This window comes from Muscardinus avellanarius (genome assembly GCF_963383645.1).
Source record: "Muscardinus avellanarius genome assembly, chromosome: 3".
NCBI classification, from domain to species: Eukaryota; Metazoa; Chordata; class Mammalia; order Rodentia; family Gliridae; genus Muscardinus; species Muscardinus avellanarius.
In genome coordinates, this window is record NC_137788.1 from 22653951 (window position 1) to 22675380 (window position 21430).

A 21430-nucleotide genomic window follows, 5' to 3' on the forward strand; every position below is an offset into this window, starting at 1 on the left:
ATACTTTATTTGGAAACAAGGTCTCACTAAGTTACTGAGAGCCTCACTCAGTAGCTGAGGCTGGTTTCAAACCTGTGCAATACTCCTGTCCCAGCCTTCCAAACGCGGAGATCACAAGTGTGCGCCAACACACCCAGCCTATAACAAAATTTTTGAGCAAGAGAAATGCTCTCATCAAGAAGCAGGGAATGAGAGGAGATATAACAAAGCCACAACAGAAAAGCAGCACATGCCTCACACACCACGCTGACGAGTCACACACAAGAAGTCAGCGAGATTCTGACTCGTGGGGCCCTCGGCTCCCTTCTAGGACCCAAGGCCACTGGGACAGATCAGGACAAATCAGAGAGGTTTTCTGGACACCAACATGCAGAAGGGAGGATTTCAGTTCTACTAGGTGGTTCAGATTCAAGGGCTAAACTACTAAACAAACCATGCTCTTCAGCTCTGGTTTGCCTAAAGCAAAAAGCATGCACAAATGCACAGATCAGTCCTTGCTCTTTTAACAGACACGGCTTCTGTATTATCCAATTTGTTTGGAGATACAGGCAGATTAAGAATTAAAAAACAATAATAATAATTAATTAACACATACACAACCATGCCTATTTACCTTGAATGGGATAAGAATAATGTGCTGGGCTTGGCTGGCTTGTGGTTAACCCTGTAGTGCAGGTAAGAACACTGTGTTGACTTGGAGATGAAGTCTGAATTAAACCACTTTCAGGTTTCATACCTGGCCACAATGCACCTGAATCAGATAAATTGGACCAATTACAAACAATACATGGGGACTGAAGAGCACGGTTATGCTTTCAATTATAAGCAATAGATTTAAAAAGTAGGTTCAATTATAAGTCAGTAGGTTTAAAATCTAAATCTTAAATTTGCTTGTAAGAGAAAATATTACTTCTCCCACTTGCAATACACCACAAGCAAATATACTTTCTAATAATTAGAAGAAGGGGCCATAGCAACAAAAATCCTGCTAAAAGCTCCAATACTGGTTTCAATGATTGAAGGTAACTGACCAGGGCTCAGAAAAATGGTTATTGACACCAAACTACAGTGTTTGTCAAAGTGTGTCCGATGTTCATGTGCAGTGGTAAGTCATTTATCCAACGTATCAAGGTGGAAGATATTCCAAATAAGTTTAAAAATAACTTACCCATTAAATAAGCACCAATATTTCTAAAATGTATTAAAGTTCTCTCTCTCCCTCTTAGCTACATCTCCAGCCCTATTTTTTTTTTTTTTTAATTTTGAAACAGGGTCTCTCTAGATGATGAGACTCTCACTACTTGCTGAAGCTATCCTTGAATCTATGATCCTACTGTCTCAGCCTCCCAAGTACTGGGATTAGGAGCATGCACCACCACACTTGACTCTATTTTATTTTTTGGTACTGAGGATGGAACCCAGGGGGCATTCTCCCTCATACTACATCCCCAGCCCCCTTTTTTTATCATTCACTTTGAAACAGGGTCTAAATTGCAGAGGGCCTCACCTAAGTAGCTGAGGCTGGCTGCAAACCTGATCCTCCTGTCTCAGCCTCCAAGCACTGGGATTACAAGCGTGCACCACCATGCCTGGCCATTTCTCTACTTTCTTAAGCTGACTGACTGTCACCTTTGTTTCTTCTGGTTAGGAGAGAACTGCCTACTTGTTTTTATAAGGTAAAGATATTACAGAAATATGTAACTTGGAAAAAGTCACATATAAATAATTCTATCACCTACATTTAACTACAGTTAATAGTTTGCAAGAGTCACCCAAATCTCTTCTACACGTTTACTGCTCTTTCTCCTTATCTTTATAAAATTGAGATCATGTTATACATACTATTCATAATTTTCATTTCCATATAATACTTCTGAGAAGCATCTTTCCGTATCAAAACATAATAAATCTTTACTGATAGCCATTAGAGCTGCTTACTTTTATTTTAATCATAATGTTCCTATGATCTTCCCCAAATATATCCTTTCTAGCCTTCTTACAGGGAGAAAATAGTGAATATACCTTTAGATTTTCTAAGAATTACTGTTAAAGGGACCGATACCGTGCTGTGCTATGTATATATGTATCACAGAGACACCTATTGTGGCTATCGTGATGTGTGAAAACAAGTCCTCAGTACTAAATAGAACTCAATTATATTTCTATGATTTTTACGTTCTTAAATCTTTGTTTTATCCTCCAAGATGTGTCACTTCCATACAATCTCTATAAAATCTTCTGTATAATCATTTCTATAAAGCTTTGGCTGTTCTCTTTTATTTTTATTTTATTTTATTTTGTGTGTGTGGTACTGGGGATGGAACCCAGGGCCATTCTACCTTAGCCCTATTTTTCAGTCTTTATTTTGAAACAGGGTCTCACTGAGTTGCAAAGGGCCTAAGTAGCTGAGGCTGTTTGCGAACCGTGATCTTCCTGTCTCAGGCTCCCGAATGTTGGCGTGTGCCACCACGCCCGGCTTGCCCTTCCCTTTTTTTTTTACAATAAACTAGGACACATATAAACAAAACTTTTGTGCATGAGAGCCTAAGAATATCCTCTGTGGGTGATATAAGTGTATTAGTTTGGGTGATAATTTTGGCTATGCAAAACCTGTTTTTTTTTATTTTATTTTACTGAACCAAGGGACATTCTACTTCTGAGTTACACCTCCAGCCAGGCCTATATTTTTATTTTGAAACAGGGTCTGTCTCACTAGGTTAATAAGAGTTTTTTTTGTTGAAGTTGTCCTAGAACCTGAAATCCTGTCTCAGCCTCCAAGTACTAAGATTACAAGTGTGCACCTGGCTAAAAGCCTTGTGTGTCTGTGTGGTACTGGGCATTCTACTGAGCTACACGCCCAGTCCTATTTTTTATTACTTATTTATTTACTGTGACACTGGAAATTGAATCCAGGGGAATTCTACCTCTGAGCTACACCTCCAGTTGTACTTTTTTATTCTTTATTTTGAAACACAGTCTTGATAAGTTGTGGAGGGCCTCACTAAGTAGCTAAGGCTGATTGTGAGCCTGTGATCCTCCTGTCTCGGCCTCCCAACTATCGGGATTACAAGCCTGCACCATCAACCCTGGCTTCAAAGTCTATTTTTTAAAAACTTGATTGCCAAAAACAAACAAAACCTTATTGCCTAGTTTTCTCATTGTGTTCTGAATAATAGTGAAGCTAACAATAAAGTCTAGAAGGATCATCAAACACATTCCAAGTATAAAATCAAGTCTAAGGTCAAATCTTGCTTCAAATTCAATATTAATTTTTTTTTTTTTTTTTTTTTTTGGTGGTTCTGGGAATTGAACCCAGTGGCATTCTACCTCTGAGCTATACCCTCAGCCTTATTTTTTTATTTTTTATTTTTTGGTGGTACTAGGGATGGATCCCAGGGGCATTCTACCTCTGAACTACATCCCCAGCCCTATCTTTAATTCTTTATTTTGAAACAGCATCTCACTAAGTTGAGGAGGGCCTCACTAAGTAGCTGAGGCAAGCCTTGAACCTACAATCTTCCTGTCTCAGCCTCCCAAATACTAGAATTACAAGCATACACCACAACACTTGGCTATTCTTTATTTTGAAACAGCATCTCAATAAGTTGCAGAGGGCCTCACTAAGTAGCTGAGGCTATCTGGCAACCTGGGACCCTCCTGTTTCAGTCTCCCAAGCATGCTCCACCACACCCAGCTTCATTTTTCATTTATTCCTAATCTGCTAAGTGTATATTCAATTCATACATGCAATAAAAATTTAATACTTTGATAATAAGAACCTCTGCTCCACCAGGGCACAAAGATACTTCTGTGCACCTCAGATGTGTCTTATCTCTTAACAAGGAAATCTAAGAACAGTAAAGGGAGATCTGAAAATTTTAGCTTAACTATGGGACATGGTAATTGCTTTGTCCCAAACTCCTAATGCATCAAAAAAAAAGAAGAAGAAAAGAAAAGTATATATATATATATAAAACTGGGGATTGAATGCAGGGGAGTTCTACCTCTGTGCCACAACCCCAGCCCTTATTTTATTTTTTAGTTTGAAACAGGATCTTACTAGGTTGCTGAGTCTTGCTATGTTGTCGAGGCTGTCCTTAAACCAGTAGTCCTCCTGGAGGAATAGTAACATGAAATTCTAGCACAAAACAGGGGGTCTTCACTTCCACTTAGTTCATGATCATTTAGACGTCCGGGTGAGCCAGTGCCAAGGGAGTATTTGTTAAGTTTGATTTTGAACTAAAACAAATTTTTTTGAGGATATTATTTTTGAAACATTTATGATGAAGTGTTAATAGTAGCATCTTGCTTCTTTTTGTGTATATGGTATTGGGGCTCAAACCCAGGGGTGTTCTACCTTTCAGGTATGCCCCCAGCCAAATTTTATTTTACTTTGTTTATTGCGATACTGGGGATGGAACCCAGGGGCATTCTATCTCCGAGCTACACCCACAGCCCTATTTATTTATTTATTTATTTATTTATTTATTTATTTGAAACAGGGTCTCTTAAGCCAGTGCAGCTGGCTTCAATCCTCCTGTCTCCGCCTCCCAAGTACTGGGATTATATGCATGTGTCACCACACCTAGCTCAGTGCCTTGATTATTGATGGTTACATATTATACTTTTGTAAGCATATTACAATTCTTTTTTTTTTTTTTTCCCAGGTCTGGGGATGGAACCCAGGGACATTCGACTACCGAGCTACACCCCCTGCCCTATTTTTTATTCTTTATTCTCAAGCAGGGTCTCACTAAGTTGCAGAGGGCCTCGATAAGTAGCAGAGGCTGTCCACAAACCGCGATCCTCCAGTCTCGGCCTCCCAAATGCTGGGATTACAAGCGTGCACCACCACGCCCGGCTTTGTAAGCATATTACAATTCTAATGTCACAATTTACAGATTTATTGTAATCAATATGATTTCTTTTTCCAAATAGGTTTTGAAAAAAAAGTTTTGACCCTAAACTATTATATTTGTTTATTAATATATGTCAAAGCAGTATCTCACTAATAACAATATATCAAGTGTTAATACTTTCTTTTTCAGCCTTATAATTTAGTATATATATTGTAAATTTTTTTTCCCCCAGTACTGGGGATTGAAGGGGGGTGGGGGGGCATTCTACCTCTGAGCTACAAACCCCAGCCATATATATATGTTTTTTTTTTTTTGTTTTTTTTTTTGGTGGTGGTACTGGGGGTGGAATCCAGAGGTTTTTCTACCCCCAGGATATACTCCCAGGCCTATTTTATATTTTATTTGGAAACAGGGTGTCACTAAGTTGCTGAGAGCCTCACTAAGTAGCTTGAGGCTAGCTTCGAACTTATACAATCCTTCTCTCTCTGCCTCCCAAGCGCTGGGATTACAAGCGTGCGCCACCATGCCCGGCAACCCCAGCCCTATTTTTTATTCTTTATTTTGAAACAAGGTCTCACTAAATTGCAGATGGCCTCACTAAGTTGCTGAGGCTGACCAAGAACTTGCAATACTCCTGTCTCAGACTTTCAAGTAATGGGATTACAAGCATTGCCTGGATTGTATTTTAAGTTTCAAACTGTAAAATATCGATAAACTGGTCTCTCTTGTAAGGGCACAAATGTCCAAGGCTAGGAAAATAGAATTGAACATTTTTGGTCAGAAACACAAATAGATCTTTTTTTTTTTTCTTCAGTACTAGGGATTGAACCCAGGAGCATTCTACCTCTGAGCTACAACTCCAGCCCTATTTTTTATCTTTTATTTTGAAACAAGGTCTCACTAAGTTGCAGAGAGCCTTACTCAGTAGCTGAGGCTGGCTGAAAACCTATGATCCTCCTGTCTCAGTCTCCCAAGTACTGGGACTACTAGTGTGCACCACCAGGCTAAGCTCACAAACAGATACTCACTACATTATTTGAGGAATAGAGATATAAAAGACAATATAAAAGACAAGAGAGATAGAAAAACAGTATCACAATAGTCCTGCTCTCTAGGCATGTACATATCTTCCTCAAAAGGCACCCTGTGCCTGGTATGGTGGCTGTAAAGCAATCCCAGTATTTGGGAGGCTGACACAGAAGGATCACAAGTTGGAGGACAGTTTCAGCAAGTAGTGAGGCTCTAAACAATCTAGTGAGACCCTGTTTCAAAATAAAAATTAAAAAGTAGGGCTGGGGGTGTTGCTTAGAGGTATAATGTCCCTAGGTTCAATCCTCAGTACCACACACACAAGAAAAAGTAAAGGCACCCTGGCCAGAATTCCAGATAACAGATAGCAAGATCAAATAGTCTGATTCTATCACACTATTGCCCCAGGCAATAAAAAGACCAAACTCTGGTTTCCTGACTAGACACTATCTATGCCCACAACTACCAAGTTTCTCTAGCATTTTTAAGCACTAAGAGACTGCTTTTGAGGGAAAAGAAATCACAATGATTACAATAAATCTATAAATTGTGATATTAGAATTGTAATTTCCTTACAAAAGTAATCAAATATAGAAAAGAAAAAGGGGTTCTATTTTCTGGCCAAAATAAGAGCCATTTTATGTGGAAGATAACTCTCCTTCCTGCTTCTTTGGTTTTAGTGTTACATGGCCTCACAATGGGAATCTTCCTGCTGCCCCAAGGCGGGTCTTGTCACAGACTCTACCGCTCTAACACAATCATTCAGCTTATAGTAACCCATCAGAGTAGTGGATCTTCAGAGACTAGTTGGATTAGGAAATGACATGTACACAGATGCTAGAAAAAAACACACGGGGAAAAAAGCTTGGTTTGTTGATACAATACTTTTCCCGATTATTAAAGAAGTAGATATATTACATAAAATTATTAAAATGTCAAAAGCATAAAGAAAATATCACACAGTCTCACAACACACAAAAAAAGTATAGGCAGTTCTGTTTTGCACGGATGATAATAACTGACACCTGTGCACATGGGAACTACGTCTTTGCTTTCCAGTGCCATGATAAATGAGATTAAATCTTTAGTGCCTTAACATCTACATATTTTTCTTACAAAGTATTTTATACACTCATATTTATAAAAATCATTTCTATTGCACTGTCAGCTTTACAGAGTGTGTGTGTGTGTGTGTGTGTGTGTGTGTGTGTGTGTGTGTGTGTGTGTGTGTACTAGGGGCATTCTACCTCTAAGCTACACCCACGCCTTTTATTTTTTGTTTTTGAAATAGGGTCTCCCGAGGTTGCTGAGGCTACTGAACCTGTGAACCTCCTGCCTCAACCTCCCAAGTACTGGGGTAAGAGGCATGTGCCGCTACATGTGTCTACATACTGTTTTCTCAAGATCCCAAATATTTTGCAGAGGGCCTCATTAGGTTCCGGAGGCTGGTTGCAAACCTGTGATCCTCCTGTCTCAAATTCCCATGTACTAGTATTACCTGTGTGCACCACCATGCCTCGCTCCCTTTTATTTTTTTGTGCTTTTATTGGTGCATTATAGTCTTACATCACAATGTATATCATGTTGACAATGACATACATGCACATGCTTTTAATGTGCCCCCCCATCCCTTTTATTTTTTGAAAAGGAATTCCACTAAAGCCAGGCATGGTGGCATAGGCTTATAATCCCAGTACCTGGGAAGCTGAGACAGAAAGATCTTCCTGTCTCAGCCTCTCAATGCTGGGATTACAAGCCTGTGCCACCACTCCTGGCTTACCACTAGACTAATTTTATTTTTTATTTAGAAACAGGGTCTCACTAAGTTGCTGAGAGCTTCACTAAGCTGGCCATGAACTTGCGATCCTCCTGTCTCAGCCTCCCAAGGACTGGGATTACAGGCATGCGCCACCACACCTGGCTGACCATTCTTTTTTAAAGACATAATAATATTGAAGGGCATATCTCCACACATGGTATTACTGAGTTCAGAAATAACAGGAATTTTGTTTTATATGCAGCAGAAGGAATGATCAACTGTTCATCAGTGTTATAAAGGGCTTGTGCTAATAATAAATTCTAATCAAAACATGAAAAGAACTGTAATTGCTATCTTATTATGAGTTAGCTGTTCAAAATTTATCTTTAATATACACAAAAAGAATTAAACACAGACATATTCTCAGAGGGTTCCAAAAGGACTATTCTCCTGGTTCCAAAAGGACTATTTAGTCGTGGCTGGTGATACCTATCTCACAGATTAGGTTTTAGTGTGCTAGCTGGTATTGACAGGTACAGAGACATGGATGTGCAAACAGGAAAATGAGAATTTCTCTTTCTCTCATCTCATAAAATCAGAACTATTAACATCATTAAAAATTATCTTTCATTTTTGTTCCTAGCATTTACCAGAAGACAGACTGCTAATAAGCCCATAAGTAAGAAAGCTGCCATAAAAGACTAGACAAATGTACTAGCAAAGGCAAGAATGTAAACATCAAAAGCAGGCAACACTGACACAGCAAAAGTCTACGAGGTGGAGTCTTTGAAAAAATTTTCTAATTCCTAGCTTGTTTTCATAATTTTTACAAAGATATAATTTTATTATATATTACATATTTTGAAATAATACAGTATTCTCTCAATTTTCTGTCACCAGTGCTAGGAAAACAGGGAAGTGTCAAAAAGCACACTGTGTATGTCTATCAGTTTACACGCACAGAGAAAAGTCAGCACATCCTACGCCCAAAGAACCTCAAACTAACTTCTAGTAAATCACTTTAAGTTATAGTTCATGTCCAAGATACCTAAAACCAATGAAAACAATTTCCTATGCACATGCTACGGTTATAGAGAATTGGGAAATTCTTCATTTTCTGATGGTTTTTTTGGTTTAGGAGAATGTTCGATCAATTTGGGGGCAGGAGTTGGGAGAGGGAAAAATTGGCCAAAACCAAAAACAAAATGCCCCACAAAAAAACACAGAGTAAACTATGTGGCACAGCCTATCTGGATATTTCGACTACCTGGTTTTAACAGAAATTGGCCACCTCAAAATGTATTTATAATGTTAACCTAACTATGGTACCCTGCTATATATAAAGTAAGGCAAATCAATAGTAATTTCTCTAAGAATTTTCCAAATACTTAAAGATTCCAAACTTCAGAGTCAAGACCTTGGAAATAGCTAATTTCTGGCGGGCAAACAAACGACCACTGAAAAACTATGATTTTATATTACATGTGCTGAACACATTGCATACCCAACTTCCAGCACACGTGTGACTACTAGGGATGACACACCTTCCAGCTTCTGGATGGACTGGGCTGGCTTTCTGAGGAGAGAGAGGGGTTTCTGGGGTAAATCAACATTCTTAGGCACTGTTCACAGTAGGCCCCTTACCAAAAGGAGGTAGTCCATAAGTTTGTGTTGCCTGAGGGTAGACAGCGTAGGGCTGAGACTGCTGCAGTGACTGATACTGAGTCTGCCCAGGGTAAGCAGTTTCCGAAACAGGAACAGAGAGGATGTGTGCATAAGATCTAGAAAAATTAAAGAAACCAGAAACTATCATGTTTGACTTTAGTAACAAAAAAATAGATAAAATAACCATATAACACTAAAACCAAAGAAGCAGGAATGAGATTTATCTTCCACATACAATGGCTCTTATTATGGCCAGAAAATAGAACCCCTTTTTCTTTTCTAGGTTCCACTATCATCCTCCTAAGAAACAATATTTTTTAATTTTTTTGGTACTGGGGATTGAACTTAAGGGCATTCTACTTCCAAGCTACACCCCTAGCCCTTCTTATTTTCTGTTTTGAAACAGGATCTTGTTAAGCCGCTAAGGATCTTCCTTAGTTGAAGCTGGCCCTGCATGTTCTATCCTCCCGTCTCAGCCTCTCAAGTACCAGGAGTACATGTGTGCATCACCACACCTAACTCCACCTAAGAAACAACTCTGAAGAAAATTTAATAGTTTCAAACATCCCAAGTTCTAGTTATTTTCTTACAAACATTTGTGATGTGCTACGTGCAGGGCACTATATTAGGGCCTTGCATTTGTTTATTTATGCCCTGTGTCTACATATAGAATAAACCCCTAAAATATCTGAAAACTGGGTAGAAAGGGACTAGCAATTGGCTCTCATTCTCCCCCCAGCCTCCCGTGCCAAAGTAAAATTCTGAGAGGGAAAATGGAACTTGGAAAAGATGATGAGGCTGGTAGAGAGAAGGCAAGCAACTCTATCAGGAAATCTCAATATCCTCATTATCAAACCTACAAAACAGGAGCCAGGTTAACTAATAAAATCTGGGAAGTTCCAGACAGGACTCAATCCCCCCACTAATATTCAAGTAAGAGGACACTGGCATTAGTTGGTGCCAATTACCTTAAGGATAGCTAGGGATCTGAATCTAGCAGTAAAGCCCCTGGGACTTCACACACTGGCTAGTGACCTGATCATTTCATCCATGCTATTTCACTGAATGTTTAAATACCAGTTATTCTACTTGGTATATTATGCTGGACTTACAATGCAAAAAAGAGTGCTATATGTACTATATATGTCATTTTAAAAGTATGTGGGGTGTTTTAGCAGGGAAAAGTTTCGTTTGGTTTGTTTTTTTCCCTTGTGCTGGGGGAAGAGGACAATAAAGGAAGGCTATAAAGAAGTGGTAGGTAAGCTAAGCAGATAGGATGTACACAAATGGGAGAGAAAGGGTGTTCTAGAACAAGGAAAACCCCTGGCAAAGGTCTAGAGGAGGGCAAGCAAGGGCTTCAGCCTCCAACGAGCACATATTGTATTAAGGGAGGTATATCAAGAAGGGAAATAGCGAGCAAAAGATAGCAAAGCCCCTGAATGCCAGGCTAAGAGTTCAGAAATACTGAAATGATAGGAAGGCACTAAAATTGTTGAGCAAGAGTGACAAGATCAGAGCTTTTCTTTAATAAAGATTAATTTTATATTTCTTTCTAAAATGAATTAGAAGGGGGTGAAACTAGAGGTCCAGTTGAAAATTATTATATTGCAAGGGCTCCGATAAGTAGTAAGGAAGTTCGAATTGAAATAGAAGGCATAGAAAAATAAGGTTTTTTGAATATAATAGACATGCAAATACCTCATGAATATAATGTATTCACATCTCAGTAGATTCTACAAGACTCTATTTATTGCTAGATCTGACTCCAGTAACAGTTAAGGTTATAGTTGTTATTCAAGCCATATGGGAATGATTTGAAACATTAGTGACCTCGGATCATTAGACCTCCAGATGCAATAAAGATCACAGTATCCTTGTTTTTTGTTTGTTTTTGGTGCTGGGGATTGAACCCACAGACATTCTACCTCTGAGCTACACCCCCAAGCCCTACTTTATTTATATTTTGAAACAGGGTTTCACTAGGTTGATGAGAGTCTCACTACTTGCTGAGGCTGTTCTCAAACCCGCAATCCTCCTGTCTCAGCCTCCCAAGTACTGGGATTATAGGCATTCATCACCATGCCTGGCTTTTTCATGTGTTTTATAGCTCAAAGCTAAAATGTGTTTTCACATTTAGTGTCTGATTTCTTCACAATGTTCCCAGAGAATAGGTTTAGTCATTTTATAGAAGGAAACAACATGAAAATGATTGGCCTGAGGATACCATTAGTATTAATACCAGATGAGAATTTGGAAAATTCATTGAGTTGAGTTTTTAATTAGTTTATATTTTAACTAATGTGAAATTAAAATGGACACAACAAGGGAAAAAATGCCAGTCTCCTTTTCACAATAGCCTCATTGTCATCTCTCACTTTATTGTCAATTTCTTCAGGAAATATATCCTGGCCAAATATAAATAAGCACACTTGTATGGACGTGTCTGTGAATGCATAGGTCCACTTTTCATTAGCACACAATTGGTACTTTGGTACATGCGTTGTTCTGCGCCTGCCCATCTCAGAAGTGATGAACTTGGTTGGTCTTAGATGCTGGCCTTTCCCTAGGAAGGACCAAATGGCCTCTTAATGACTGCAACCCATCAGACCTGTCTACTTTAAGCCCAATTCTAAACTGATGGCATTCCCCAAATAAGAAGCTGAACACAGATTAGACTAAGAAGTTCCCATTCTGGGGCCAGCGTGAGCTGCTTTTGTTGATCTGGAGGTCAAGTCAGAGGAAAGAGAATGATCACAGGTTAACCAGTAGCATGCTGTGCTCAGTAACACTGTTTTGCATTTCAGTGCCTGCTCATCTAGAGTGGGATCCCATGCAGCAGTGATCTACTCCAGGCAACCACCTACTTTCAAAGGGATGCTAGGTAGTCTGTATTTAGAGGAAATAAAAACTTGGAGTAAGAACAGAGAAAAAGTATATATGTATATATTGGAAATAATCATTCAACTTACTTTGCAGAATACATTTGTGAGGTATAATCATTGGATGAGCGAGGGATGTAATCGGTGCATGTCATAACTGAAAGAAAGATAATATCACCAGGTAAAAAAGTTAGAACATTTCAAAAATGAAATGGAAAAACTACGTATCTTTCTGTATAGTCTTCCAAACTACATTAAAAAATATAGTCCGGGTACCAGAAAGCTTGAAAGACTATGTAGCAGAAAACATCTCACTTTTGTGTTTTTAGATCTGTTTAATAGACTGAATTTCAGAGACAATAAAAGAAGAGAGAATGTGGGGTTTGTGGAAAAGAGCCAAAGGTTAGTACCAACTGATGTCTACCTCCACCCACCACTGATTTAAACCTTACACAGGTAACCCTCTCACCTCTCAGCCCTGCTCACTGGCAAACTTAAAAACCAAGACTACATCTAGAAAACTGTGGCATACTTCTTCAAAGCAGACTGAGGTGATACCTAATCTTATGAGAAAGCTGCTTCTACTGTTTTGTATAATCAACAGCAGAACAGATACAAATGTGCTTCTGTGCTTTTTTTTCTTTTCTAGTATTGTAGGTTTTAAATTTGGCAAAACAGAAACAGACTTGAGGAACTGGTGCAATGCTCTAATGAACCATCAAGTAAAGTGATTTTCCAGCTGGTGTTCTCTTAACACCCATGACTGTATCTGAAAAGAGCCGCTATGATGACTACATCTGAGATAAACACCATAAATAATTGACTCGAGTTTGACAGGTAGCTAAATCCCATTCATAGACAGCACTTCAGTCCATGCTATAGACAGTGCTACCGCATAAGTGCTTTCATCAGACTACGAACCAAACTGTTCAAGAACTTCCTTCAACTTTGACAAAAGCAGCTCGTCTACTGTGAGTAGGGACTGGATTCCCTGAAATAGTGTCTGACCCAAAAAAGAAACCTTGGTCAAGTGCAGATGAGGAACCAATTCATGCTCAAAGTAAGACAAATCAACACCTGTGAGTTTATCACGGAAGACCCTATCAATGCCACTGTTTGAGGTCTTTAAAAATAATTATTGGAACCTGAAGATCATATTCATCTGTAACCATTTGAGAAAAATAAAGGTGATCTCAATCTCATGTGGAATTCTTACCATCCATCACACATACTGTAAGGTAGGGTCAATGGAATTCTGCATGATGGTTCCTTCTTTGCTGATAGGTACTTGAAAGAAAAAGTAACCTCCTCTAATTTAATTCTAAGAGCCCCTGGAAGAGTTAGGTCAATTTTTATTCCTTTAGAGAATGATCAAGCCTTGTACTTGGCATTACTTGGGAACCAAGAAAGAATCAAGGAATAATCTGTTATAAAGTAGGAGAATCAACCAAATAATAAATTGGCTTAGGCTAGAGTAGTAACAGTGGGGATGAAAAAAAAATACTTCAAAATATACTCAGAAGGCACAGCTAATGACATTCTAATGGATCTGTATAAAAACAGGGGAACACAGGATGACTTCCAGATTTTTAATTGGAGTAGGTGGATGGTGGCATCACTTCCTAAGATGGGCAAGTTTGGAAGCTAGATAAATCAAAGTTCTTTTTGCCTTTGTTTAGAAAGTTTGACTTTCTAAGCAGAGATCTCAAAGGGGCAGTTGGATATGCAAATGAAATCAGGGAGAAGTCAGACTGGAAATATAAATTTGAGATTCACTAACCAGGTATAAGACACTTAATTTAATGTAATGTGTGAAAGAAACCCAAGAAAGAAAAGATGGCAGCTTCAGAACCAAGCCCTGAGGCCCATCAACACTCAGAGTTAAGCTAAGAAAGGAAAGGCCACTGAAGGAAAGAGGCAGAGTATGGGAGAGAACTGGCCATCTCCAAGTCACTGCCGACCCTGGCGAGCTCAGTCTCTTTGGGAGAGTGAAACGGTGAGGTCTGAGGGGCTGAAGAGTGAACGTAGGTGAGAGAGCAAGTGAGGGGCTCTGCAGAGGCTCTGTGGCGTCCTGGGACAGAGGGAACATCGGTTGCTAGTAGAGGTGCAGCTGAAGGGGGCTTCTGCAGGTGTCTGAAGATGGCGGACAGTATTCTTTTCACAATAGGAAAGGTTAAGAAAAGAAGAATGGAGCCGGGCGTGGTGACGCACACTTGTAATCCCCAGCATTTAGGAGGCTGAGACCTGAGGATTGCAGTTCATGGACAGCCTCAGCTACTTAGTGAGGCCCTCTACAACTTAGTGAGACCCTGTTTCAAAAATAAAAAGAATAAAAAAATAGAGCAGGGGCTGTAGCTCGGAGGTCAAATGTCCCTGGGCTGTATCCCCAGTACTGGGGAAAAAAAAAAAAAAGAATGTGATGCTGCCGGAAGTGAGGACAGGAGAACAGTGCCAAGTCCCTGGGGAAATGAGAATAGGACAGAGCATGCGAATCAAAGGACTGCTATTTGACAGGAACAGAATATCATTTCCACTCTAATGAGAAGGAAGCAAGAAACATGGGCACAATACCAGGCAGTTTGAAGATCTGGTGGGGGTGGAAAGATAAGAGAGTTTCCAGCTTTTATTAGCGAAGGCATCATCAGGTAAGATGACGGAAGCTGAGTGAATATTGGTGCTTTGAGAGGAGATGAGGTGGTGTGAAATATAATATATGAAATGGCAAAACTCAACAAGAAAATTTAGAATTTCCAATTTCAAGCGTAGGACCCACTTGAGGCCCTATTATTATGATTAGAGGGTAACTAGTCAGTTAGGTATATAATTCTATCCAATAATGTTTAGTTACTTGGGAGGCTGAGACAGGAGGATTGCAGGTTTGAAGACAGCCCTAGTAAGTAGTGAGACTCTTATCAACCTAGTGAGACCCTGTTTCAAAATAAAAATAAAGCAAACAAGCAAGCAAGAAAGCTGGGGGTGTGGCTCAGAGGTAGAATGCCATTGGGTTCCATCCCCAGTAACACACACATACACACAAACGCGTGCGCATGAAAAATATTATAGGGTTGGGTGTGCAGCAGCTCAGAGACAGAAAGTCCCTGATTCCATTCCTAATACCACGAAAGAAAGAAGGAAGGAAAGAAGGAAAAGGAAAGGGAAGGAAGGAAGAAAAGAAGGAAGGACCGGGCGTGGTGGTGCACACTTGTAATTCCAGCATTTGGGAGGCTGAGACAGGAGGATCACGGTTTGCGGACAGCCTCAGCTACTCAGTGAGGCCCTTTGCAACTCAATGAAACCCTGTTTCAAAAAATAAAGAATAATAATAAAAAAAAAAAACAGGGCTGGGAGTGTAGCTCCGAGGTAGAATGCTCCTGGGTTCCATACCCAGTATCGCAAAAAAAAAAAAAAAAAGAAAGAAAGAAAGAAAGAAAAAGAAAAAGAAAAAGAAAAAGAAAAAGAAAAAGAAAAAGAAAAAAGAAGAAGAGAAGAGAGCAGGAAGAGAAGAGAAGAATAAATCTGTAAGGGGTATTATTATAAGGACCACGCCGGGTATGGTGACACAAGCTTGTAATTCCAGCTTGGAAGGCTGACAGAAGGATCACAGGTTAATGGCCAACTTCAGCTACTTAGTGAGGCCCTCCACAACTTAGTGAAACCCTGTTTCAAAATAAAAAATAAGGGGGGCGTGGTGGTGCATGCTTGTAATCCCAGTGCTTGGGAGACTGAGACAGGAGGATCCACTTTTTCGAAGCCAACCTCAGCTACTTAGGCTCTCAGAAACTTAGTGAAACCGTGTTTCCAAATAAAGTAAAAAATAAGTCTGGGAGTATAGCCCGGAGGTAGAAAAGCCCCTGGGTTCTACTGCCAGTACCACAAAAAGAATAAAACAGGGCTAGGGTCGGGGTGTAGTTCAGAGGCAGAATACGCCCGGGTTCAATCCCATACTGGCACAAAAAAAAAAAAAAAAAAAAAAAAAAAAAGGACCAGAGAATCTATGCTGATTAAGAAGAAAAAATGGAGATAAAAGAGATATGGGTTACTGGGTAAGCAATCTACATGACTGTTAAGATCCTGGAGGATGATAATAGTTTGGATGAAGAAGAAAACAGTCATAAAAGAACGAAATGCCTGGAAGTTCAGTCTAAGGTAAAGGAAAGGTAGGAAAGGTATAGACATATACTTCAAAGGAACTACAGTTTTTTAAGGAAAAAAGAAGAGAAGTTCTTTGGAAGGAGTGAGACCATTCAACATACTTTTTAGCCCTAAAGTATGAGATTTTAGAGAACAGGCCTTTCCTGGGGTGAGTGGCACACTCAAAAAGTCAGAGGAGATGTTTCACTGCTTAGAGCACTTTCCCATCTGTATCTGAGTCACCTAGTAACTCTGAAAATGCAGATTCCTTGTCCATATCAGAGCTACTAAGTAATGGTCTCTGGAGGTAGGCTAGAATTCTATATTAAAAATGGGCGTTTCAGTCCTTCATGGAAATAATATATAGAACTCAAGACGTACTTTTTAAAAGTCATACCTTTAGTGTGTATGTGGTACTTGGGATTGAATCCAGGGTCTTTCAACCTCTGAACTACACCCTCAGCCCTTTTTAATTTTTTGTTTTTGTGTTTTGAAATGGGTCTTGCTAGGTTGCTGAGGCTGGCCTCAACTCTGCTATCCCCCTGTCTCACCTTCCTAAGTACTGTGATAACAGGCATATAAAACTGGCTTAAGGTCATACCTTTTCTTTTTTTTCTTTTATTTATTTATTTATTTTGTGGGTCTGGGGATGGAACCCAGGGGCATTCAACCTCCGAGCTACACCCCCTGCCCAATTTTTTTTTTATTTTGAAACCGGGTCTCACTGAGTTGCAGAGGGCCTCACTAAGTAGCTGAGGCTGTCTGCGAACCGTGATCCTCCGGTCTCAGCCTCCCAAATGCTGGGATTACAAGCGTGTGCCACCACGCCCGGCTCCTTTTCTTTTTTTTTTAAATAAAATAAGCTTATGAATAATTGTCTAAAGAGAATTCCCCAGACAAGTGTCTTTTTATTCTTATTTTTTTGTGATACTGGAATTGAACCCAGAGGCAGATTGTATGTCTGAGCCCTATTTTTTTTCTTTATTTTGAAACAGGGTCTCTTTAAGTAGCAGAGGGCCTCACAAGTTGCTGAGACTGGCCTTGAACCCATGATCCTCCTGTCTCAGCCTCCCAAGTACTGGAATTACAAGCGTGCACCACCATGCCCAATTACGAGTACCTTTTTTTTTTGGCGGGTTTGGGGATGGAACCCAGGGGCATTTGACCTCCGAGCTACACCCTCTGCCCTATTTTTTTTTTTCCATTCTTTATTTTTTAAATAGGGTCTCACTAAGTTGCAGAGGGCCTCACTAAGTAGCTGAGGCTGTCCACAAACCGCAATCCTCGAATGCTGGGATTTCAAGCCTGTGCCACCACGCCCGGCACGAGTACCTTTTTAAAAAGTGTCTTGTACAAATTTATTTTGTTAAAATATGGAATAATAAAATTTGGAAGGGCATAGCTATTTCATTTCAGAAAGAATTACTTGCCCTGTAAAAGGAATTAAGCCTGTCATTATAAGAAAAACCAGAACACTAAATTTTTTGTGTGTAATGTCTAAATATAACTGAACTGTCCTATAGGTGAATTCAAAATTAGTACATGGAGGATTTAATTTCACTGAGCTATATTTTCCTCAGGGGATAGGGGTCTATTTTCCTTTCTTAGAAAAGACTGTTAGGTGGGATCACTTGGCTTTATTAGAAAAGGCAAAAAAAAAAAAAAAAAAAAAAAGCTGGGCATGGTGGCACACGCTTGTAATCCTAGTACTTAGGAGGCTAAGACAGAAGGATCACAGGTTCACAGCAAGCCTCAGCTACTTAGGCTCTCCGCAACTTAGTGAGATCCTGATTCAAAATAAAGAAAAAAAAATAGGACTGGAGGTGTATCTTGGAGGTAGAATGCCCCTGGGTTCAATCCCCAGTACTGGAAAAAAAAAAAATTATCCGGAGAGGTCAGGGGTTGCCCCACAAACTCTTCTGATTTGAGAGAGAAGAGACACTATTATCTTTAGAATATCTGACCTCAAAGAAAAACTAACACCACTGAGTGTGTGACTGCTTAGGTGAACAGATGCAATGTGACATTTTTTCTCACCTAGTACATCAATAAAGTGTACAGGAGAGCACAATTATGAACACACACAAAGATAGGAGAACCTTCTGGATATTCTGGGGCAATTCAGGCAATCAGTGACACCAATTATACAAGAAGAGATACCTGGGTATAGAAATGCCTCTTCCTTACAAACAAAATATGGTACTTACTTTCCTCTGACATGGTAAGGTTTGAAGCAAGACTTGATGTTTCAGGTTTCTGGTCACTGACATCCGGGCTGCTTACTTGACTGGAAGAACCAAAATGAATATATTAGCTGCTGGTTGATTATCTATCTGCATTGCTGAAACTGATGACATCAACCTCATTTCTTTCTAGGCTGTACAGTAGAGGTGAGGTAATCTGATGATATCCTTATTCTTGGGTTTCAGCAACTACATGAAAAGAGTGAGGAACGAGACCTTCAACATACTACTGGCCTTTCTCATATGCCTAAGTCCCTTCCTCCCTCCTTTCCTTCCTTCTTTTCTTTCTGTACTGGGAATTAAACCTAGGGGAGGTCTACCTCTGAGCTATACCCCAAGCCCTATTATTATTATTATTTTTTTTTTTGGTGGTGATACTGGGGATGGAACCCAGGTCATTCTACCTCCTAGCTACACTCTCAGCCCTATTTTTTATTCTTTATTTTGAAACAGGGTCTCACTGGGTTGCAGAGGGCCTCACTAAGTAGCTGAGGCTGTGTGCAAACCGCGATCCTGTCTCAGCCTCCCAAATGCAGGGATTACAAGTGTGCACCACCACACCCAGCTCCCTATTCTATTTGAAAACTGGGTTTTGCTAAGCTGCTGTGGGTCTCGCTTTGAGGCTGAGCCCCAAAAGCCTGAATAAAGAGTACTACAGCCGGGTGTGGTGGCCCACGCTTGTAATCCCAGCATTCAGGAGGCCAACACAGGAGGATCGCAGTTCACGGACAGCCTCAGCTACTTAGTGAGGCCCTTTGCAATTCAGTGAGACCCTGTTTCAAAATAAAGAATAAAAAAAATAGCTCGGAGGTAGAATACCCCTGGGTTCCATCCCCAGTACTGCAATAAATAAATAAATAAATAAATAGCTGGGTGTGGTGATGCACGCTTGTAATGCCAGTGCTTAGGAGGCTGGGACAGGAGGATCACACAGGTTCAAAGCCAGCCTCAGCTACTTAGTGAGGCTCTCAGCTACTTAGTGAGACCCTGTTTCCAAATAAAGTATAAAATAGGTCTGGGAGTACAGCCTGGAGGTAGAAAAGCCCCTGGGTTCCACCCCCAGTACCACCACCAAAAATAAATAAATAAATAAATAAATAAAGTTGCCGAGGGCCTCTGTAAGTAGCTGAGGCTGGCACTGAACCTGAGCTCCTCCAGTCCCAGCCTCTCAAGTACTGGGATTACAAGAGTGCACCACCACCACACCCAGCTTTAAATGTATTTAATTTTTAAAGCTAAATCCCAATGGCCGGGCGTGGTGGCGCACGCTTGTAATCCCCATGCTTGGGAGGCGGAGACAGGAGGATCGCGCAGGTTCGAAGTCAGCTGCACTGGCTTAAGAGACCCTGTTTCCAAAAATAAAAATAGGTCTGGGAGTGTAGCCCGGAGGTAGAAGGGCTTCCAGGAACCCCAGTATCACCAAAAAAATTAAAAAAATAAAGCTAAATCTCAGGTGAAGTTTATTTTTATTTCTTCACTCACATGCTAATATTTTTGTAATAGCAGTTAATGTGCTAATTAAAATGTGGCTATGGAAGCCAGGCGTGGAATAGAATGACTTCTGAACTCCATCTCATACCTGCTTAAGTAGAATTACCTTGGGGAAGGGCATAAAATGAACCGAGTTCCATATTCCCACCTGCAATGACTGATTTGCCCTCTGTGTGTGCCTGGGTAAATCTAGGCTTCACTGTCATACCCACTGTTGAAGGCTACTTCTAGATCCTATACCTCAAGTTATATCTGTATGGCTTAGTATACACTGTGCCAGTTCCTAAAAACCTTGGATCCTAGAATCTTATGTTATAGCAAAATCCTCTATGTATTTAACACATTCAACTGAAATCTACAGATAAAACAGAAACACAACGCCAGGGCTGGCTGGGTGATGTGTGCATTTATGTCTACACAAGTTTTTTACCCCATCATGATGTATAAATACAATGCACCAAAAAAAACTTAAAAATTACTATCTTCAGAGAAATTGTATACTGTCTCAAAATATTACTTTCAGTTATAAAAACACAATTTTCTACCAGCATGGTGGTGCACACTTATAATCCCAGTACTTGAGAGGCTGAGACAGGAGGTCGCTGGTTCATGGCCAGACTCAGCAATTTAGTAAGGCTTTCTGCAACTTAGTGAGCCTCTGATTAAAAAATAAAGAATAGCCAAATGTGGTGGCCCATGCTTGTAATCCCAGCACTCAGGAGGCTGAGACTGGAGGATTATGGTTTGCGGACAACCTCAGCTACTTAGGAAGGCCCTTCACAACTCAGTGAAACCCTGTTTCAAAAATAAAAAGACTAAAAAAAACCTGGGTTCTGTCCCCAGTACTGAAAAAAAATAAAATAAAAAATAAAAAATCAGGCTGGGATAGTAGTTTGGAGGTAGAATGCCCCTGGGTTCAATCCCCAGCACCCCCTCCCAAAAGAAACATAATTTTACTTAACAATGTGTGTACCATGAAAAAGTCTACTCTAAAATAAAACAACAAGCCAGGCCTGATGGTACACATCTTTAATTCCAATACTTGGGAAGCTGAGACAGGAGTATAGCAGGAGAACTTCAGCAAGTGGTGAAACTCCCATCAGCCTAGTGAGGCCCTGTTTCAAAGAAAAAAAAAAAAAAAAAAAGAGAGAGAGCTAGGGGGTGTAGGTTGGAGGTAGAATGCCATGGGGTTTGATACCCAGTACCGCAGAAACCAAAAAAAAAAAGAATAAATGAAATAAAACAATAAAAAAGACCAAAGCCACTCAAATTCCATAAAGTGAGCATCACAAATGATTCCTTCTCATTTAACAGAACTTGTGTCCATTATCAACATGAATGATGGATGAATTGATGGAAACACAAAATGTAGTA

At 40.0% G+C, this 21430-nt stretch overlaps 1 protein-coding gene across 6 annotated transcripts in view; it reads right to left on the reverse strand.

Moving 5' to 3' along the window:
- The window catches only part of EYA3 (EYA transcriptional coactivator and phosphatase 3), a gene marked incomplete at both ends in the record, with an annotated part of 81265 nt that overhangs the window by 48686 nt on the left and 11149 nt on the right, over window positions 1-21430 (reverse strand). For 3 of the 6 annotated variants that reach the window (XM_080690611.1, XM_080690607.1, XM_080690606.1), the window contains 4 exons: window positions 614-751; window positions 9292-9428; window positions 12282-12348; window positions 18530-18609. In XM_080690611.1, the coding sequence (XP_080546737.1) occupies window positions 614-751; window positions 9292-9428; window positions 12282-12348; window positions 18530-18609 (422 nt within the window). Of the gene's footprint in view, window positions 1-613; window positions 752-9291; window positions 9429-12281; window positions 12349-18529; window positions 18610-21430 lie in introns of those variants that run through there. The other 3 variants (XM_080690609.1, XM_080690608.1, XM_080690610.1) reach the window with 2 other exon arrangements.